The sequence below is a fragment of the Bombus affinis genome, chromosome 12 (assembly GCF_024516045.1).
Source record: "Bombus affinis isolate iyBomAffi1 chromosome 12, iyBomAffi1.2, whole genome shotgun sequence".
NCBI lineage: Eukaryota > Metazoa > Arthropoda > Insecta > Hymenoptera > Apidae > Bombus > Bombus affinis.
The window spans coordinates 8,117,481-8,138,291 of NC_066355.1; the positions used below are offsets into that span (position 1 = coordinate 8,117,481).

Below are 20,811 nucleotides of genomic sequence, written 5' to 3' on the forward strand. Positions count from 1 at the left end.
TTATCCTTGTAACGTGTTTCGTATATTCCAAGGCATACAAAGTATTCTCCGTGGTACTAAGAGGTCATACGATCCCACGAGTATCGCACAGGACGACAGAAGTATTTGCAAAAGAAAGAAACTGATTGAAAATAGAATCGTGAAAAATAGACGTTTGCTAAAGTCTGTAGCAGAAGTGATACATGAGATGAGTATACAAATTCCTTTTCGAATGGACTTTGATTCGATCCAAAGTATCAAGAATACAGTTGCAGAGACCGATCTGACGAGATTGGAAGGAGAAAATTTACAAGTGAAACCCCCGGAAAAAGTTGAGAACAATCAAGCAATTAAGATCGAATTGCAAAGGCCAATTTTTAAAAAGGCCAACGTGGAAAAATTGTTGGACGACTCCATGCGTGAAGCCGTGAAAAAATATAGAGCATGCAGAAATACGTGGGATAGTATAAAAAAGAACAATTTATAAAAGCTTAATAAAAAAAAACATTTTGTTTACTCCAAATCATGAACATAGAGCAATATCGAAGCACACTTATCGATTGTCAATATCATCATCGAATGGTGTCATTTTTTAAACGAAAGTTTGTCAACTAAATTGAGATGTAGAAAGATTGACGCGACTAAAACATGTTAAAGTATAAAAATATGCAAATTTATTATTGAAAAGATTCCACGATGCGAGAAAAGAATGATTATATAAATGTTTCGCAAAACGACGAACAAATAAGTCAAAACGTAGATCTCATTACAAATGCTAACTATGGATTATCTGACACGCAAGGAGACTTTAAAATATCAAAAAACGAGAAATATAAATTGGAAGACTCGAACGTTGTAAAAACTATTAAAACGCACAAATGGCAAATTGTGTTAACCTCTCCCGATTGTTCGATTAAAGAACACTGTCAAGGTTGGCAGGTACGAAAGAGTTGAATTAAAAAGTCCAACAGAATTTTCGAGTATTACAAAACACATAAAAATATTATTTCGCAAAATTTTTTGTAAGATATATTCGAAAGATCCAAAGGAAATCGGAGAAGAATCAAAGATAATTGTAAGAGTTTCCGATTCTATAATGATTACGAACGTAGAGCCTGTACGAACCGCGAACGTCGAGATTCTTTGCAACCGCGATGATCTCGACGATCTACTGGAAGAAGAGGAGAAAGAAAACGTGAGCACATACGGCAAGATTATCCTCAGGGAATACTTGAGTCTTCTCTCCGCTGAGGACGCAAAGATCAATTTCATCCTAAAGGTTCTGACAAAGGCAGTAAACGAACATAAAATTTTCGTGATTTATGGCACTTTCCCAGTGCTAAGAAAGCCTCTAGGAAGAAGAAACTGGATAGAGAAAAGGTTCATCAGAAGAATGCTCTCAATGTCACCGGAAATATCGGAAGGTTGCTGACAGAAACTCATTCCATTTGTTACAAAAGCGACAAATATACATACGTTCTTTATCTTTCAGCTGGCTTGGAAACGATTGAAAAATTATTACGTTATCCTGCCAATTTTATATGGTCCACCAATAAAAGAGTAGCTGTTAGAACAGAAGAAAGAACCATAATTAATAAATTCTCCGGATGCTATTTCACATCAAAGGTTACTTATAGCAAGTGATTTTCTAATAAATGTCCATAATCGTTTTTCGTTCGGAAGATATGAAGAAACTATTGGAAACTATGTTAAAATTATTTCAGATCGATATGTGCAATAATCTAGAAAATATTTCTTGGTTCTATGAAACTGGCGTGTCAAACGTACAATTTCCACGATGTTACAATGTTTATCAGGTTCGTATGCGATTTTTCATTTTGATGGTAATAAAAACATGTCAAAAGTGTACAGCCTGTGCAGATAAAGGAATTCGTGCAAGACTTTTACATCACAGCTTGCATGGGAATTCTCAAGTGGTTCTTATTCTTGGCCAGCATCGCTGGACCAAATGCTGTTTGGTCCCAAGACGGCACTGTCCCTATCAAAGCAGTTTTATTCGCTCTTGAACGATGCGCGGAATACATAAGGTTTTAAAAAAACAAAGTAAAATACTCTCGAGGCATTTTCTATCGAATCCAAATAAATTGTAGCATCTGCGCGCACGAGGACATTGATGGACAGAGTTATAAAGACATATCAATTTCTAATTGGAATCAATTTTTATCGTGGTACGAAAGACTTTTGCATAAACGAGAAATATTGGAGAAGAATGATGGCATAGATATCGAAGTATGCAATTAATATAAAATCAAAACGATGGTAGATTATATTGAAAATTTGTTGTTAGGAACTATTACGATTCACCGCAAATATGATAAAAGAAATGATAGAGTGTCGTCCTCAGAGTCAAATTGATGGAATGCGGAATGTCTGGATTTTAAAACCAGGTGACAAGAGTTTGGGTAAAGGTATAATTCTTAAGAATTCATTGCAAGACATACTAAGCAAGATAAATCAAGCTGCTAAGGAATGTATGCAGTATGTCGTGCAAAAGTACATAGGTCAGTTTTTTGTTTAGTAGCAACGGTAACAGAAAAATAACAGAATAAATTAATAATTAATCACATTTAGAACGACCTCTACTAGTTTATAAAACGAAAGTTGATATTAGACAGTGGTTCTTAATAACCAGCACGCAACCTCTTACAGTCTGGATGTACAAGTATCGATCTTTTTCAACCTTTCAACAACTTGTTTTGTTTAGCAATTCTTCACAGAATTATTTGTTTTGAAGGGATATTCTGCTTCGTTTCGCGTCGAAAGATTTTACTCTCGACAATTTCCACGAATCGATTCATTTATGTAACACGACTGTGCAGTTGAAGTACAGAAAGACAATAAAGCAGAACGCACAGATACCCAGCGAACTTCATTGGAATCTTCAGAAATTCAAGGAATACCTGAAGTATGCATTTTATATCGACTCTTAAAGAAACCTCGAGCAATTACTCGATTGTCTGCCGTTTCTCAGAAATACCGACCGAGAATCAGCATGGGAGGGACTCATTAAACCAGGTATCAAGCAAAACTTAATTGGCGCACTTCTGGCATCCCAAGAAAATATGGTCAATCGAAAAAACAGTTTTCAATTATACGGCGCTGATTTTTTAATAATGGATGACCTATCGGTCTGGTTAATCGAAATAAATACAAATCCACGATTGCATCCTCCGAGCAGTACTGTTACCGAGGAGCTTTATCCAGAAATAATAGAAGATACTATTAAAGGTAATTATTGGATTTGTATTATATAATTTTTATCTTGTGTACAGCGAATTAAACGAAAGACGATTATTTCCATTTTAAGTGGTTATAGATCGTCGTAAAAATAAAAAAGCTCCTCGTGGTAAGTTCGAGTGCATCTTCAAACAACGCAGTCCATTTTACGGGAACGTTCTAGGAAAAGGAGCGAGCCTTGGAATTCGCGGCAAGGCACTACTTTCAACAGTAAATTCACCTCGAAAACTATAGAAAAAAAAGCATCAGCTTTTCATATAAAAAGATATCCCAGCAGGATGACAAAGGACAATTAAATAAGATTTAATAAAAACGTTTATTTTACAAGTAACAATATTTTTAGGTATACAATCCTATATGAACAGATCTTTTTTCGTTATATCAATACATATCTATACAGAAATGCGCACAAGATATACTGGTCCAAATCCAAGATATACTGTTGCATTCATATGTTTTTATGCGTACAAAATGATCTATTCAACATTGCATTTGTCTTTTCGTATTCCTTATTTTAATTTTGATTAGAAAGAACATGTTATGTCAGTTTTTCTTTATGTTTCGTTGACAAAAAGAATTCTATATTACTTTCTAAACGTATGTATACTCCATTACGATTCTCGATTTAGTATACTAGAGAAACTAGCTCTGCTGTTATTATTTCCCCGAAATAGCTTTGTGTATTATGTGTTACAAATGCACAATAATTATCTATTTACGTAGAAAATTGTTTTATGCACTTGCATTTAGTTACAAAATCTATTTGATCGTATTCATAATATGACCATCTGAAAATTTTTAATTGTTATCGAGCTTAAAAACGCGAACGCTATAAATACGATTCTCGGTTCTTTAATATATCTAACTGAAATAAAATTATTCTTTATAGAGTATAATTACGGAGAAACGACAATATATGAACTGCGTTTGCAATTTATAGAACACACCTAACTAGGCTAGACTATACCTTCGTCAAACAGATCGAGCGTACCTGTACAGAATGTATACCGTTATAGTGTAAAAAATTTACGACTAACACGTGGATGAATACAAATTCTGTCTTTATTATGTCCCCGTCAATAAAAAGAAATCCTTCGTCTGTATTGACATCGGTGTAGTCTCAAACAGGTAAAATCCCACCTGCATCGGGCTTCGAAATCTGGCAAGTATAGAATTAATTATTCAATTCTGATGTACGTATTATCATCATAATTAAATAAAAAAATTCAACGTCGCTTGATTTCGATAATTTTCGCAAATACATTCGGAGCGAACTTTGGATCTTGTTGCTGCATTATATATGTACATATGTACGCGCAGCTCATGACGAATGTTCTTATGGAACATGAATAATTCCAAGATCGACAAGATATATGAATATCACATGTAAAACTGCACGAAATGACAGACTCACGTAACTGGCTTTAGCGTAAAGGACAATTTAGGCCTCGAGTTGTTCTTTCCGAGGATTTTCTTCTGTTCCTCTTTAACACGCTTTTCATGTTCTTTCCTCATTCTTTGCCTTTCTTCTTCCATTAAACGTTGCTGTTCGACCATGGCCAATCTTTCCTCAGCCTATCGGTAGATACGTTCGTTTAAAATATCAGTCTATGAATGACCTGGACTACCATAAGCTTACCAGTTTCTTCTGAGCTTCCTCTATTTTTCTGTTGTTCTCCTCCATGATCCTCTCTAGTTCCTCACGCTTCTTCCGCTCTTCCTCCTACAACGACAATGGGATCTATTTACACGAAGCAATGATGGTGTTGCTCACCAGCTGTTGTTACACCATTCATATCCAAAAATCATAGTGCCGCTATGCCAACAGCCTAGTGTTATACATCCTAAGAACCATTGTTTTTTTATATGGGAAAAATAGTCGGGAATATATATGAAATTTCGAGGTCGGGTTTTAAAGAATTAGGATGGCTTGTTGAGACAAAAGTAACGGAGGATGTATATAAACCCAGTTCCTTCGTTTGGATTAAATGAGCTCCTCTTAGTTCCCAGCGAATGCTGTTTATTGACAGATTCCCCAGATGGAAATACGACGACTTAGGATGCCACTTGAAAGTGAAAAAACGTGAATTATGATTCTGAATCAATTCACTGTGCATGCAAAAGAACGTACAGAAAATTGCAACTCTCCTTGCTTAAACGCGACACGTCGAATAACTTTGTTAAGTGCAGGATAAAATCTAAATGCAGTAAGTGTAAGAATATTTTATTAAGAAGACGAACAAAAAAAAGTTTGAAAAAAAAATAAAGAACATTTCACAAAGAATAATGATTATTGTTCATGTATCTTCGATAATGGCTGATGTGCATTTGAAAAAAAAGAGATGGAAAACATATTAAAAAAAATATTTACGAACGAGTGGTGCCATCCGCCCCGACCTGTCGAAGAATGCGTTGTGTCCCAGGTACTAATATATAGCAAATCTAAAATAATCCCTAATATTGTCTTTCCGATATATAGTGTTTAAACAAAGAATGATAATAATAATATCGGTATAAAATGAATTATGAATATATAAATTGGATAATACCTGAATGAAGCTCACGCCAGCACGTAGGGGATGCCTTCTTCATCGACAATCACTCAGCAGTGAGTAAAAAACCGGCATCTTCTGTTGGTAGTCAGTAAGGAAGGTGACCTATATATTGCTAGGTCGTGCTTTGTTGCTATGGGATTCTAATTCTGCCCTTTAAGGTCTACCTCTCCCTTTCTAATTAAATTTCTCCCAAACTTGTTCACATATTCAGTGCAAACTCAATGTGCAAAGCAATAAGGATAAAAGTATGGTCAACTTGTAATCAGGGTCGCTGTCCATTTGACCGGAACGTGCTGATTTTCCGGGGGTGAAAATAACCAATTGTGCATATACATAAAAAACATAGTAGAAGAAAACTCCTACTCGTATTCAAAGGAAAATGAAGATTCATATTTAAGAAAATATAAATACTTAAAGACGAGCATGTAAATATTATTTTATTTAAGTACTTAAGATCATTGCCAATTGGATCAAATAACAGGACCCCGTTTTGTAATTCATAAAATATTGGTTATACTAAATTAAAGCTGTTAGAAGAGCTTAGAATAGCAAAGTTACGGGATAGAATAAATGTTTCTTTTCATTATCATTATCATTAAAATCTATTAGCAATTCTATCATTTATTTCCATTATAATATGCAAACCTCTCCAAAAAAGCATTTTATCAAGAATGGTAAACTAGGTGTACTATTTTCGATTTTCAGATATAGAAGTAATCATACAATATTATTCATCTTATATTTTAAGAAGATTCTATGATTATTAAAAAAAAAAAAAAAATAGAATATTCTCGTACGTCAGAAAAGATATCTATTAAAAAAGAAGAAATCTAATTCGCAATTTTTATTTCTATAAATATAATAATATCATTGTTATTGCACCGCCAAAATAAAGTTAAAAACAATTATGCAATCATATTCTTAAAGATAGAATTTGATGAGATTTTTCATAAAAAAGTTTGAACAATTCTTTAAATCTACTGTTTCACTGACAGCAAAAACTGTTCAGGGAAAAATATCACTTTCCTATAGTTTCATAGAAAAATAACTTTATTTCAAACTCACGATTCTTTTTTTCTGCTTAGCAAGTTACAAAGTTTGGGATCACTAACTTTAAATAATTGGATGCTTCTTTCTCTACTCTTTAAGAGATTAAACGATGCGATTATGTGGACATTCAGACACGCGGATATAAACTAGATCAATAAGTAATTAGGTCTGCTAGATTGTCAGGTACAACAATTGTAAAAGTAGCGAGAAAAAACGCAGCTAGTGCATTCGAACGCAACTTCTTCAATAGTAGATACGACTGGCAATCAAAATATTGTGTGATGAAAGGTATTAATGTTGTACAAATATATAAATATATACATGGTAGAAATACAATATTCTGTTCATAAATATCCGATACATGCGCCTATAATAGCAAAATTCTTTCCACAAAAGAAAGTATACATTCCCAACAACGCGACCTCAGTGGATGTTGGGAAGTCGAAGCAATGTGGCTTTTTAATAATAATTTTTCTCATAGTTATCAACCACAATGCTTCAAGCCCAAACGCTGTGATCGCGAAATAGAGGCATAATATAGCGCTACAATCAAACATGTTAGCTTCACCATAGATATGTTCAATTAGTAACATTTATATAATTTTTGGAATGTCCAATTAGAATTTTATAATTCTTCTTTACGTCAATACGCGCAAACATATAGTACCCTAACCTCTCTTTATAGTTTTCAAGATCATTTAAATTAAATTGCATCTTACCAGTCAAGCTATTAAATTATAAAATACATTTCCTCTATTATATATTTAATTCATATTATATTCCTGCATTTACCAAAATATATCATCTAGATATGTATAAAAATAATGCAAGGATAAAGCACCAGACTTATTTCCTGTTGATCGAAACAGCGCTTGGGCTAACACTGGCCAATGTTTCTCTGGATTGGTCTTACCTCTCTTCGTTTCTCCTCCTCACGAAGCTTTGCTTGTCTCCATTCCATTTCCTCCATCATTTGACGCTCCATAGCCCTTTTAGCTTCTTCTACTCTCCTTTGTACTTCAGCTTCTATTTCCTCCTTACGCTTTTCTAGCTCTTCCTCCACCCTCTTCTGCACTAGTTCTTCTATTCGCTTTGCAGCTTCTTCTTCAACCATTTTTTGCTCTACTTCTCGCTGCCTTCTGTAAGCACAGAAATATTTTGTTGTTCTAATGCTACAGGAGTAGCACACACTTTCCAAATATGTTTACTTCTTTGCCAAATTTACTTCAACAATCTACAAATATAACCGTATAAAATGTATTTATTTGATTTAATCAAATACAATAGACTTTAGTTAATAAAGCATAAAAATATATTTAAAATACTAGTACATAATATCGTATGTGTAAAGTGTGTGTGTGTGTATGTTCATATTTACGAAATTCTAAAATATATAATATCTATTAAAATATCTGAGACTTATGTATGTACATATATGACATAATTGACCCACCACCATGAGATAGTTATACAATCTTACCCAACTGCACTTGCGGTGAAGATTTTGTTCGATAATTCTTTCTTTTTCCTGACAACATAATTATAAATAAAAAAAACGTATACCAATAAAATCAAAATATATAAAAAAATTCTTTTTTATTAATTAAAAATTAAGTAAAAGCATCAAAATTTTGTTATATTTTGTCTATTATACAAAGACTAAAAAATATGGAAAGATATGAAATATAATCCTTAGGCATAAGTACCTTAACATCAAGTGCATATGGAAATAATAAAATAATCTAATATGTTATCCTCTATAATATCCTCTATAATATAATATTTTGTTTAAAACAAAAATATTACAAATAACTATTGTTAGTCAAGGCATATTTATTAAATAGAAGCAAGTAAATCAAACAAAATAATAATCAATATATAATAGTTAATTACCTTTGACGTTCCATTTCTGCCAGCCTCTCTACTTCATCCATTTTGCGATCCCTGTCTCTGTATGAACGTTTCTTATGACTGACAATGTGTACATCATCCGAAGCATCTGAGCCTGAACTAGAGGATGCAGAATGGGATCGTTTCCTGTGTGCATAAATAAATGCGTTCAACTTTTATAGAAACAGCAAGATAAATGGGCTTGAAACCCATCTACTACATTGCAACATTTATTAATAGAATGTTGGTAACAACGTATTAAGATATATACAACGATAGAAGACATAAATCTTTAATCAGACGTAACATGTATTCGAGCCAAAGATTTCTTCTATCGAATGTGTGTTTAGCAAAATGGCGGAAAACTCAATAGAACGAAACGATTCCAATATGCATATATTCGATAACAAAGTAAAATATATTACCTTGATTTAGAACTACGTTCTTTTGGCTTGTCGGAGTACTTGTTGTTCGAGTGCTTCTCACGTGATTTTGAGCGTTTCCTCGAATGCTTACTCTTATGACGCCGTCTACTAGGAGATTTTGTCCTGGATCTAGAGCGGCCCATTTCAATGAGTTTTACTGTCTTTTCCGAATAACTATTTGGAAAACTATGAATTTACTAATCACTAAGAATGTAGCTATACAGGAAAATAACCGAACAATACGCGAATACCGCAACAGAATAACAAACCAATCACTGATAACATGTACACCACACAATTCACTTATGCCGAAGCTTTGACCGCCATGATTAACTTAGTTTTCAAGATGGAGTATAATATCGAAATAGATTGAACCTTCTTTTCGAGGAGCTCAAGACGAAATTTCAAAGACAGAAATCATGTAGGGAATAGACAGTCAGCGAAACAGGAAACGAGGGAAGCCACTGACCATAGTAGCTTTAACAAAATTATATTTGTGTGTTATATGGATGCATGCACGAAAAAAACTATTTAATAAAAAAAATTTATTCCCTTTACTTCCTATTCACAACAATACGAACAAATGGTCGAACTATCTCTGTATGTCTTCAATTTTCGTTTTCAGTTTCTCCGCGAGTAGGCGCAATCTATCGGCATAACTACAGTATAACTTTACGAAGTACATATAATCTCCGTCACAGATTTCTTCCAACAAAATTTTAAGTAATATATAAGTATAACTCATACAAACTATACTTCTTATACATTTTCACATCATTTTAACTTTCGTACTTATTTATTTATCATTTTTATTACTCAACAAAATACTACAAATTACATATCTTAAATTCTTACATTCAAATTTTGCGCTAAAATCCATTCGTATTCCGCCAATCAGAGTATAGAACTAGGATTGTAATTTCTACAATTTCTAACTATAATTTCTCGTAATATATAAAGTAAAGTATGTACATAAATTTCCATGCGTGTGTCGTTTAGTTACAAACAACCACAACCAGGGGAAGGAAGTGGTGTAACACAAAATACTTAAGATCGTTAAAAGGTTAAACTGAAAATGGGATAGTATGCTATAAGTATGACATGACAGAAAGTGACCCAATGAAACGAACGATTCTGGAATGTGATTGGTTCGCGCGTGTTCCGAAATGCCGCGGCGTTCATTGGCAATGGCACCCGTTCACAGCTGTGTCGGTTGCGCGCGCATCTCATTCGGCTAGTTCCGCGACAGCAAAAATCAAGATGGCGCTCCTCTGTTTGCGGATAGTTCTGCGACGGATATAAATACGTGAAAAAAAAACAGTGCAAGAAACGGTTACGAGTTGTCGAATACATCGTGACGATTCGTATATAAGTATTATAGAGTGACAGTCGATTGGGTAACGCGTCGCGATAATTGTAAAGCACGGTTAGCCGGGTAAGCCGCCTGCGGTATTTGGAAGATTGGCGGAAGGTGCTGTCGGTGCCCACCTGAGGAATGCCAGATTATCCTCGGTGCAGCAACTCGTTTGGCAGGGAGATGGTAATCGCGTGACGGATCGCGTGTAAGTCGATCGAAAGTGTTTTGGTAGGTGGTCCCCCGGAAAGGTGTACGGTCGTGTTTGTTCCGTGACGTATGTGTGTCGCGGAGGGCTGTAAGACAGGTCGGTCGCGAGTGTCGTCGTCGTCACCGTCGTCGCCGTCGTCGCTATCGTCGTCGTGGTCCGACTCGTGTTCGTGTCTAGTGTGCCGCGAGTGGCGTTTTTCGCGGCTTCGATGTGCTCTCGTCCTCCCCTGGATTTCTGGACAGGCGAGATCAGCTGCTGCTGGAACAACTAGTCCGGCGGCTCTGGGAGACGATCCTCATCTACAGGAGCGGTGGGGCAAGGAGGTACCGGAAGCAGCCGCGAGTCCGGAAGCATAACGAAGAAGATGGCCTTCAACGAGGTAAGTTTCATTTCTGTATGACGTTATATGTATATCTTCTATCTTCCTATTTCGCTCGGTCGTTCGATTCCGTGGGCTGACCTCGCGACCCCCAAACGCCAATTCTAACCTAACCTCCGTTCCTGCGCACAGCTGGCATGTTATCAACTCTATCCCCTTCCTCTCTCTTGCATCTCTTCATTCTCATCCTTTCGTTCTCTTTCTAATCTTCTTCTCCTTCGTTTCTCTCGGGCACCATGCCCGCCGCTTTTGTACTCCGTTCTACTGTTAAACGATCACGAGATGGATCAAAATCCCCACAATCCGGTTATCCTTTATAGTAACGTTACGATACACGTTTTTGGTAAACCTTTCGATTGGTCGACCCTGTACTTTGTACGTGCTACCAAAAATACAGTTAGCGTGTTCTTTAATTTAAATTTAAATTTAGTTCTATCAACTACTATCATTTTTACATTAATACATTAATACATTTCCGTGACTCGTAAGAAACGTTGATATGTCGTAATTTCTGATGTCTTTACGTGTTTGTGGATAATGTTTCTTGGAAAATACGTATTATAAAAAAATACCATGTGATGTTTATACCATCTAATTCAGAGTAGCCAAAATATGCATTTCTATGATAAACAATATTGATAATTGTGCATCGTATAAAAAAATTATTTCACGAGAGATTGCATTATTAATTTAACGTTTGATAGACAATTACATCATAGTATAGTCTAGATACGAAAGAGAATTTGTTACTTACGTATACATTGTGACTTCGATGATATTATATCACCGATTGTTTACACCGTAACATTTCTTCCTAACGATATTGCGTAACCATACCCATAAAGAAACACGGGTTTCCACGACAGAGAAGGAAAATAAAAAGTGTTTCAATGTACCTGAATCTTGTGTAAGATGATACATCAAAACGGCGCATATTTTCGAGCCGCAACAGAGTGGCGATATCGTGCGGTTAACAAAAGGACTGTTGTAGACCGATAGAATAAAAATGTATTTACACATATGGTAAATAGAGTGTTATCTATTCGATAATCTGGTCGGACAGTTTAAGATTATCTTTTGCCGACCTCCTATCGTTTTTAGTGACGCATGGTTGCAATCATGTAAGCTTTTTATCACGTGCAACTATTTATTTTTGCTGACTGTTCAGTGAACGAAAAGAGCGCTGACCAGTAATTAATATACCACGATCTAATTTCATCGACATAGTCGTACCGTGCAATACGAAACGGAGAAAACTTATACTGTGATCTGTAACCATAGGCGTGATTGCTGATTTTTTTTAATTAACACGCTGCAATGTGGCTTTATACTTCCGTGTCACGATTTCCGGTGAAAATTAAGCCCCAAGGCGTAATTTTTTTATCTTATATTAAAATTAAAGAATTTTTATCGTAGAACAAATTGTAGTGTATTAGTGAATTAAATTTTTGTAAGAAAGAAACAGCTTACAATACAAAAGATATTCAATACATTTTCTATAATCAATTTTCTATAATATAAAAATCAATGGCGGAAGCAACCAAACACATGTAAGTGTATCTATAAAGTTCTCAAACTAAATTTTTTAAAACCCGATGCTTCTAACGCAATTTTTTCTACTATTCTTGAGTTTCGTTTTATTAGAGCCATAGAATTTCTTTGGCTTCCGTGGTACCACGAATTTAGGTCAACGGTGTATATTTAATGGATAATTAAAGATTTAATCATCATTCAATCATTTAATGGCATCTTTTGAGAAAAGTGGGGAAAGAACAGCGTTTTTATAATATATAACATATTTTGCCCGTGCCACTGACGCATGTTGCTACAGCATTGCGTATACATATACGCTTACGTATACACGCGAAGGTTGCGCGTGGATCATTCATCCATCCCACGTGCGCTCTTTAAATGAGAAATTAATTAATGAAAGGACGCATCAGCGTTTACCATTAATCTTCATACGCTACGACGCGTATTATTTGTTACGATTTCCTACTATCCGGTCCGTAATCTTTATTTTCATTATTGCTCTGCAACAATTAACTTTTCTGAAAGCTAAGTTACTTTTTATCCGTTAAAACAAATTTATTCATTATTTTTTACACTACTTCGAGTCACGTTAACGTACTACGTCAGAAGTTCACGGTCGATTCATTGAAAATTAAATACAATCGTCATCATAGCTGTGATCGATTATACGAAAGGACATCAACCGAGGTGTACAAGTCACTGTACACAAAAAAGAGGTGAAGGTGGTAGTCCTTACGAGCACAGCACAGCACCTGCTATACCCGATCATATCGATCGAGATGGAATATACAAGTAGTCAGAGTGGGATTCCACCGTTGTTCTCCCTTCTATGGCACCCACTCGTTTGTCGACGATCATATGGCTTCTTTTTCCCATCTCGAGCCCTCGTGTTCTTTACGCCTTTACGATAACATGTCTATCCGTTTTCCGACCGATCCTACGTTTGATTTTTGTTTCTCTGCCCTTTTAAATCTTCGTGCATCTTGTCGACTCGTAATGCGTTTTTAACACTCTGTAGACAAGCCTGATTCGTTCACGACCTCGTCGAAATTTCAGTCGAGAATTTCATCGAAGCGAATTCTTATTTTCAAAATTTTGCCACGTTATATAGAATTGTAGGAACTGTAAAACAGGAGTCTATGTCTACAGCCTACAGTTTGTCACGTATCAATTCATCGATATTATTACGATATCGCATATGAATAATCAATAATAAGTAGAATCATAGCGAATCAGATAACTTTGATTTCATAGCGAATTTCTATTTTTCCTTCAAACTTTCTTAAACATTTGATTGTATACGACGTAGCAGAGACTTCGATAAATATTCCGGAGCTTTTTCAGATATGTTGAAAGTCTAGAAGAGCAACGAAATTAAATATTTATAGATGAAAATTGAAGGAATTCGTTAAGCTATATAATTAACAAATTAGACACGAACGACCCAGGTTTCCCAAGTAAAATGTGAAAATATACTTGCCTACGTAACGTTAATTCCTGACTATGTTCACATGGAAAAGTTGCCCCACAAACTTTTTAGAGCTTCTCGAATAAACCACAGCGGAAGCAAATGCTGTCGACTGTCGAAATACAACACCTAGATTTCCAACATATTTATAATATTCATATATACCTACTTATTAGTCGACCTAAAAATTAACTATCAAACGAGACAGTTTCTGCTCGATACTGATTAATAGTCTGAAAAAATGGGCTACAAGTTTGCAAGAAAATCTCATTTGCAGCAACGATTACGTGGCTTAACATTACGAAAACAAGGAACTCGTTGCTCGTGGAACGATAGCACCATATGTGTCTACGCGCATACACATATGTATATAGCTGGTTTGTTATCGACGTCGTTATTCTTATCGTATTCCGGAAAGTCTAGCTTGCACCTCGGTTAGTCGAGACGCGCATAAACAAACGTACAAACGTGTACATGTATACGCGCATAGATATCGCTGCGTTGCTCCATGTGAAGTTTATCGACGCGGCAATTTCAGAAGTGTACACGTATACAGGGTGCCTCGGTAATCACGCTGCAATCGAGAAGGTGCAGATTCTACGCGAAAATATAAATAAGAAATATACAATAAAATTTTCTTCGCTGTCGAGAAAATCTAGTTTGAAAATTTCTTAAAGATACCGTGAACTTGGCTAATTGGTGGACGGATATAAGTAAACAATTAACAAGAAGTTATTCCATGCGCAGAAACGAGTAAAAAATGTAAAATAACATTATTCCACTTAAGATTTTCATTTTCGAGAAAATAAAGTTTCAGCATCTTTGGTTAAAAATTGGTTTGACGTACACGTACATACGTACTTGATAAACTTGGAAATTTCATTTTCTCGTTAACGAATCGTTATGTGAAAAATCTTATTCCGTATTCTCGACGTATTCTTTCACATACAATCTCCACTTTGTCGATTGTACTATGATTACTGGTACACCCTGTACACCCCGTTTACCTGTACCACACGTATGTACACGATTGTACCGTTATAACGTGGGCGGCTGAAGTTTCGATGATCGCTTATTTTTTTCATTCGGTCTGTTTGAGAGATCAGAGGCGTGGGCAGGAAAGCAGGTTACATTAAAAAATCGTTGGTTTTGATATCGGGCGGCGATCGACGAATCTATCTCGGCGGATCTTTATTATTTCGAAACATTGATATCGCGTTAAGATCGCGTACTCGTGAGAACGTGGGCACGTATATGTTTTTTAATTAACGCCGGGATTCGTGGGTGTCAAGGATACCGGGGAGGCCAGGCGAATAATTTGTCGAGAATGTTGACACGATTCGCGGAGAAGTACGAAAGGGTCGCGTACAGCGCGAATACTTGTGAAATTCATTTCTATAATAGAGGTATCAACATAGACGAAGATAGTCGTTGGTATCGCTTACGTTACACAATAGACATTGTTTGATCGTGGCCTCGATGCAGCCTGGCTGCATATCTGTTCCTGTGGCGCGCGCGGATATAAAGTACACGCTGACAAATGCGTACCAGATTCACCGATGTTTCGAACGAAACCGTGGGCGAACATCATAGGCAACGAAGAATTGAACTATGGAAATTGACAAAGGCGGGTACATCCGTGATTAAAGCTGACGCTTGTGCACGGACAATGCACCATTGTGCTCCGTTTCCAGGTGTAATCTCTACTTCCTGGTAAATTAAAATCTGTCGTCGCTCCTTCCTATGCTGCACGGCTGTTTTCGCAATTCCTTGAGGGACTGCGACGTTACGCGACAGAGAGGAACACTGTGTCGATCTTGATCGAACAGTATACGCGAAGAACATGGAGATAACGAAGCAACCTACGGACGCGGCTTATAAGCGCGAACGACGCAACAAGAATCATAAGGAATCGAGGCTGGCGACGAAAAATTGCAATTCACGTTATAAAATTGAAATTTATTGCCCTTCGCGAGCCGCTGTTCGCCGCTTTTGTGAATCTAAATCGTCGCGTCGTGACCACTGTCGTAAAGGTAAAAAGAGATAGGTACGATTGTATGGATTTTACTAGCCGTGCCTGCGCCGTGCCACGGTACTTGGCTGTTTTCCATTTTATTTTCGATAAAATATGCATGGTAAAAAGGAAGAGAGCGTTCCTTGTGTCGCGCGAATACGCATTGCAAAACGGCGTTAAAAATTGGCACCGCTGCCAAGCCGAAACCAGTCGTAATCGCTGAATAATGGCGATCGCATTATTTTGCCTGCACGATAAAACATTAGACAACCGCGAGTAACCTTTGCCACGCGATATTTAAACAAGCCATAGGAGAATATAACTCTTCGTTCGAATGGAAATATTCCGCTATATAACACAGTGGCTACGAAAAGTATTCGCATATGACTTTATCAAGTTGCACATTTCATTTTCATAGTGTCGAATTTTTATAGTCGTGAAAGTATCGCTAAACGATATAAAATTTAAAGTACCCGCATCTAATTAATCAGTTAGTATACACATGCTGTAATAAATACAAGGGGGTGCCAATATTTTCCGTATCCACTGTAACTAACATAAAATATAACCGACAAAAGTAAACGGCACAAAATTTAACGCTCTTGTACATTAAACTCGTACAAAAAGAGAAAACGATGTCCAGTTTCCGTACCATCGCAACGACACAGACAACCCGACCAGAGATCGTATTCACGCTATCCCACAACAAGTGTTACCATAATTCCAACTTTCTGCGGACAACCTCGCTTCGAAATACAACGGTTCCTTAATTATACGTTTTCTGTGTCCGCGTTGTAAAGCAGAGGAAAATCGTATTCGGCCCGGGTATTGTCCCTGGAAAGCACGCTGATATCGTGCTTGCCGAAGGGCAAGGTGCTCGTCGAGCATTCCCCCCAGGTATCGTATTTTCCGTAAAACTTTCGGATTGGAACAAGGCGCGCGGGAATTAATCGTGGCGGTGCATTTGGTGGGTTTCGCTCGCCCGTAAACGTCAGCAACGTGTTGCCCCTCGTAAAGCGAGTAATAGCTTCGTGCTCGTCCACCCTTCGTACACTGTACTGCGCCGGTGTGCGTCCATCTATGTTTGCACTCTGCACCTTTGTGTATGTGTATTTACATGCGTGCAGCCCTGAGCGAGGCGGCTTGTACCGGTGCACCTATATGCATCCATCTGCATGTTCGTGTGCTCGGTACTTCAGCACCGCATAGGTGATAACGTCGAGTCGAGTGCTCAAACAGACGGTGTACAGGGTGTTGCCGCCATATAGGAACGCAAAACCGTATACTTAAGGTTTTAGGTTAACAACTTTTTAACATACGAAACACGTCGTGTAATCAAAAGTGGGTTAGGTTATCCGGAAAAACGCAGTTGATGGAAGTTGAAATAGATTTCACTAAAATTAGATGTTTCGTTATCCGAGTCTTCTTTCAAAAAATATTTACATGCTACGAATTCTTCGTACAACCTACTATGTATTTATTAGATGCGATCCTTCATAACGATCGTGAAATAACAAAAATAGAATTCAGTCTTGGTGTACAGATTAAGAATGAAACAAAAGTCTGTTCTGTCTTCGATGTTGGTTTATGAGGTTTGTAAAACCATAGACGATTAGACGATGGTAATGGTAACAGGGTAGTTCTAACTTCTCCTAGCGTGTAATTATACTCTGAATGAAGCAAGCACGACTAAGCGCGAATATCAGTCTGGAAACAATCCTCTTCCGGTTTACAGCCACCCTTCTCTCGCATACTTCCGAAATTGTTAAGCTTCCCAGAGACTTGCAAACTGCCACAAACTTCGTGCTCACTGTTGGTAAGTTCTGTCACAACAGAATTCGGCACAGAAGCGTTTCTATTATAGAACCTACAGATAATAAAACTCTTCCTTATTTTTCGATGACAGCAGAGTATTCCGTTACTTATTGTAAGAACACTCGGTATATAAATACATCGGAGCGCTGTATATCGTATATGCAAGATTGCAGGGAATTAGCGTAGGGATAGAAGCGTATTTCAGTATGCTGGGTATTGGCTGGCGTGGTGCTAATCTCGAGCCGATGGAACTTCATTTAGATTAATCGAGCAAAGACGCTAGGAAACTAAACTGTTGCGAATATCGATCGAACTCGTCAGAGAGAATATTAATAAATTCGTGCTCGTTTTTTCCTTGTAAGTCTAATGAAATCGGGCTGAATAATTATCGAGTAGATTATTTTGACGAAGTACGGCGGCGCACGCGAGCCACGATTCTCCTGCCTCGCGTTGCTTTCTCAAGAAAACAGCCGTGACAGGTCAGGAGAACGTGTTTCTCGGTTTCAGAGGCAGGAAACGCTACTCCGAGTGTCACGGGGATCCAGTTTTCCCGTCTCTGCGAAACAGGTTCGTTTTTTACGAGTCAGAAACCCGAGTTGATCGCGACTCATGGTCCCGAAGTTCTGCAAGCGTACGTGATGAAAAATTAATTAGAGATCGCGGCTACCGATTTACGCCATGCCTCGTGATCCGTGGAAAAGATCTAATAACGCAGATTTATTTGCCTCGCAAAGCGATCTCAACCTGTTCGACCGTCGCGCTTGTGCGAGGCATGAAAACATTCGGTCCTTTTTTATTTCTGTGGTTCGATCTGGCGTAACAAACCCGGTCATACCTTCAGGACCCGTTCACCTTATCAATTTTTATCTGTGCTGAAATCACCGGTCCTGATAACAGAACAGTTATACAATCGGCGGAGCGACAGAGACACGTGGAGTACCGAGATGCGGTAAAAAAGCCTCTTGCACAACTGGTTTTCGTTCATGGTGAAAGGAAATTCCGATTCCGCGGTGATGCGTTGCGTGCGCCCGTCTACGAAGAATCGAGATGGAATTCTCCGTCTAATCCGGAAAAAACTCGATTCTATTTGCGGCGAGGCCTTCGGATGCCTCGGACAAGTATCCCTGGTGACTCGATCCGAGGTAAATGCAACGGAAGCACCACGCACAATCGCATTTCACGTTTGTTCCGTCTTGTTTCAAGTACATCGATATTGTTTTCGTGTTTTATATCCCTTTAATGTGTCACTTCCTTAAACTATCGATATTGTACTGTGCAACGATGAACACTTATTTTAAAAATTACATTGAATCCTGTTGCTGATTTTAAAAGGTCTTTCTCTTAATAAAATAGAATACTGCATTCTAGATACTAGCGTATTTCCATATAAATTAATATTATACTCATTGGAAAATAAAATAGAGCTAATACGATTTGAAACGAAGCGTGGCAAGATGTAAAGGCGATTTAAATCTCATGTATAAAGACGATCTGTAAATGAAAGTGTCTGTTGCACGAACTTAAAACGGCGATTAACTTACAGATCGATTTAATCTTGAGATAAATAAATTTCTATGTTTCTTTTGCGATCGAAATGTTCAGTCCCGGAGGGGTTATAGAATCGTTAAAAGTTGAGAAGTGCATTTCGTTTCTGTCGATTGCTATGTCCTTGATCTCCGTCGTGTAATTTCGTTTTATTTGGAAAGTCGTGTTTGTCTTATAGCCGAAACTTCTTAGCTTTGAGATATTCTCCTGTCGCGCAACTTACAAACAGCTGTAACGTCGGTAAGAAAGCACGAAGGGAGCTCGACAAGTGTACACTTGAACTGCTGCAAAGCACGATCCGGCAAAAGTTCACGGAGAGAAGCGTAAAAGTGGGAAAGGAAGAAGCTGCACAGCGGACAAAGCCGGAAGGGATTCGAACGCGCGATAAAAGATCGATACGAATTTCTGTTACGTTTATTCTGATTCTGAGGTTTATCCTTCCATGTACCAAACAATCTCTTGTTCCTTTATTCTTCCTTATCGTTCTTCCATATTAATATCTTGCTGGGGAATTACGAAGCTTTTTAAGTTTGCGGGGGTTACGGTTATCATCGAATAGACACACGCAGAAATGCTAAATGTGTTCATCGCTCAATGCTAACAATATGCACAGTATACGGGGAAACGTGACTGTTGATTTTTTAGCTTGACGTCACCTGATGGCTAATACAGTTGGAAAGTGAAGAACTTCTGCGAATAGGTATTAATAATCGACGATCCAGGAATTACTAGGATACATACATCTAACTCTGCAATCGAATCAAGGGGCAGTTTTATTATAGTAAGATGAAATTGATAATTGAAGGCTAAATCTGCTTATCACGTTCTTGCCCCGAGATGTTTGAAGAGATACAAAAGCGAAGAAGAAGCGAGGGAAACAGTAGAATTAATACATAGATTCGAACAACTGACATCTCTCGTTAATATAACGCGACAGAATTTTCAAAGTAAAAGGGAAACGAGGAAGTGGAAAGGATAAAATCGCCGTCTCTATTTGCGTTCCCTTCGTTATTTGAACGATATTCCGCGAAAAGCTGTCAGACAGACGGTAATTGACCGCAGCCGGTGAAAAAAATTACGTATCCTGCAGTGGAAATTTCACTGTGCCGTATAGCTCTACTGGAGTGTTAAGCAGATATTGATTTATCATCTGTGCGCGATCTTCTTCGCTTTTTCATCCTAAAACAACACCGCCGTCGGAGGTGTCGGGTTGACCTGTCTTTTGTGAATACGCGAAAGGGAAGAGTTATTGACCCGAATTGGTATTTCGGCCGTAACACTTCACCGTTTGGCTCTCGGCCGAAGTACCTTTGGTATGAAGATGCAGGACATCGA

The 20,811-nt window shown here is 37.4% G+C and overlaps 3 protein-coding genes across 7 annotated transcripts in view; 2 read left to right on the top strand and 1 right to left on the bottom strand.

The window, feature by feature from the left end:
• Positions 1-926: 926 nt before the first annotated feature.
• Positions 927-4,043, top strand: LOC126922549 (tubulin glycylase 3A-like). The gene is made up of 10 exons (XM_050735242.1): positions 927-1,403; positions 1,472-1,605; positions 1,704-1,796; positions 1,852-2,027; positions 2,091-2,229; positions 2,288-2,501; positions 2,572-2,662; positions 2,735-2,905; positions 2,972-3,228; positions 3,308-4,043. Exons 1-10 carry the CDS (start codon positions 1,076-1,078, stop codon positions 3,469-3,471), a joined length of 1,767 nt encoding a protein of 588 aa, XP_050591199.1. The 5' UTR covers positions 927-1,075; the 3' UTR covers positions 3,472-4,043.
• LOC126922598 (UPF0430 protein CG31712-like) lies at positions 3,535-9,776 on the bottom strand. 4 transcript variants are annotated; one of them, XM_050735380.1, is made up of 6 exons: positions 9,158-9,776; positions 8,736-8,792; positions 8,323-8,370; positions 7,756-7,981; positions 4,877-4,960; positions 3,535-4,812 (listed from the first exon to the last, which is right to left on the bottom strand). In XM_050735380.1, the coding sequence occupies exons 1-6, from the start codon at positions 9,298-9,300 to the stop codon at positions 4,648-4,650; spliced, it is 723 nt and encodes a 240-aa protein (XP_050591337.1). In that variant the 5' UTR covers positions 9,301-9,776; the 3' UTR covers positions 3,535-4,647. The 4 variants fall into 4 exon arrangements, with proteins under 4 accessions (XP_050591337.1, XP_050591335.1, XP_050591338.1 ...); XM_050735378.1 differs by having other exon boundaries at positions 8,736-8,879; positions 9,158-9,772; XM_050735381.1 differs by lacking the exon at positions 8,323-8,370 and having other exon boundaries at positions 9,158-9,774.
• Positions 9,777-10,386: 610 nt separating this feature from the next.
• The window catches only part of LOC126922537 (serine/threonine-protein kinase 25), a 112,779-nt gene continuing 102,354 nt past the window's right edge, over positions 10,387-20,811 (top strand). Inside the window, exon 1 of one of the 2 annotated variants that reach the window (XM_050735214.1) lies at positions 10,387-11,101. Coding sequence is in view for 1 of the 2 variants with exons in the window: in XM_050735218.1 (XP_050591175.1) it covers positions 11,087-11,101 (15 nt within the window). In the remaining variant the exon portion in view is untranslated. The remainder of the gene's footprint in view (positions 11,102-20,811) is intronic. The other variant, XM_050735218.1, reaches the window with a different exon arrangement.

Excerpts from the sequence above, each read along its gene's own strand:
- LOC126922549 (XM_050735242.1), top strand. The coding sequence starts at position 1,076 with ATGATTACGAACGTAGAGCCTGTACGAACCGCGAACGTCGAGATTCTT. Across the intron at positions 2,230-2,287 it reads ATGATGGCATAGATATCGAA|GAACTATTACGATTCACCGC; the intron begins GTATGCAATTAA and ends ATTTGTTGTTAG. Across the intron at positions 2,502-2,571 it reads TGTCGTGCAAAAGTACATAG|AACGACCTCTACTAGTTTAT; the intron begins GTCAGTTTTTTG and ends AATCACATTTAG.
- LOC126922598 (XM_050735378.1), bottom strand. The coding sequence starts at position 9,300 with ATGGGCCGCTCTAGATCCAGGACAAAATCTCCTAGTAGACGGCGTCAT. Across the intron at positions 8,371-8,735 it reads GCAGAAATGGAACGTCAAAG|GAAAAAGAAAGAATTATCGA; the intron begins GTAATTAACTAT and ends TTATGTTGTCAG. Across the intron at positions 4,813-4,876 it reads AGGAAGCTCAGAAGAAACTG|GCTGAGGAAAGATTGGCCAT; the intron begins GTAAGCTTATGG and ends ATCTACCGATAG.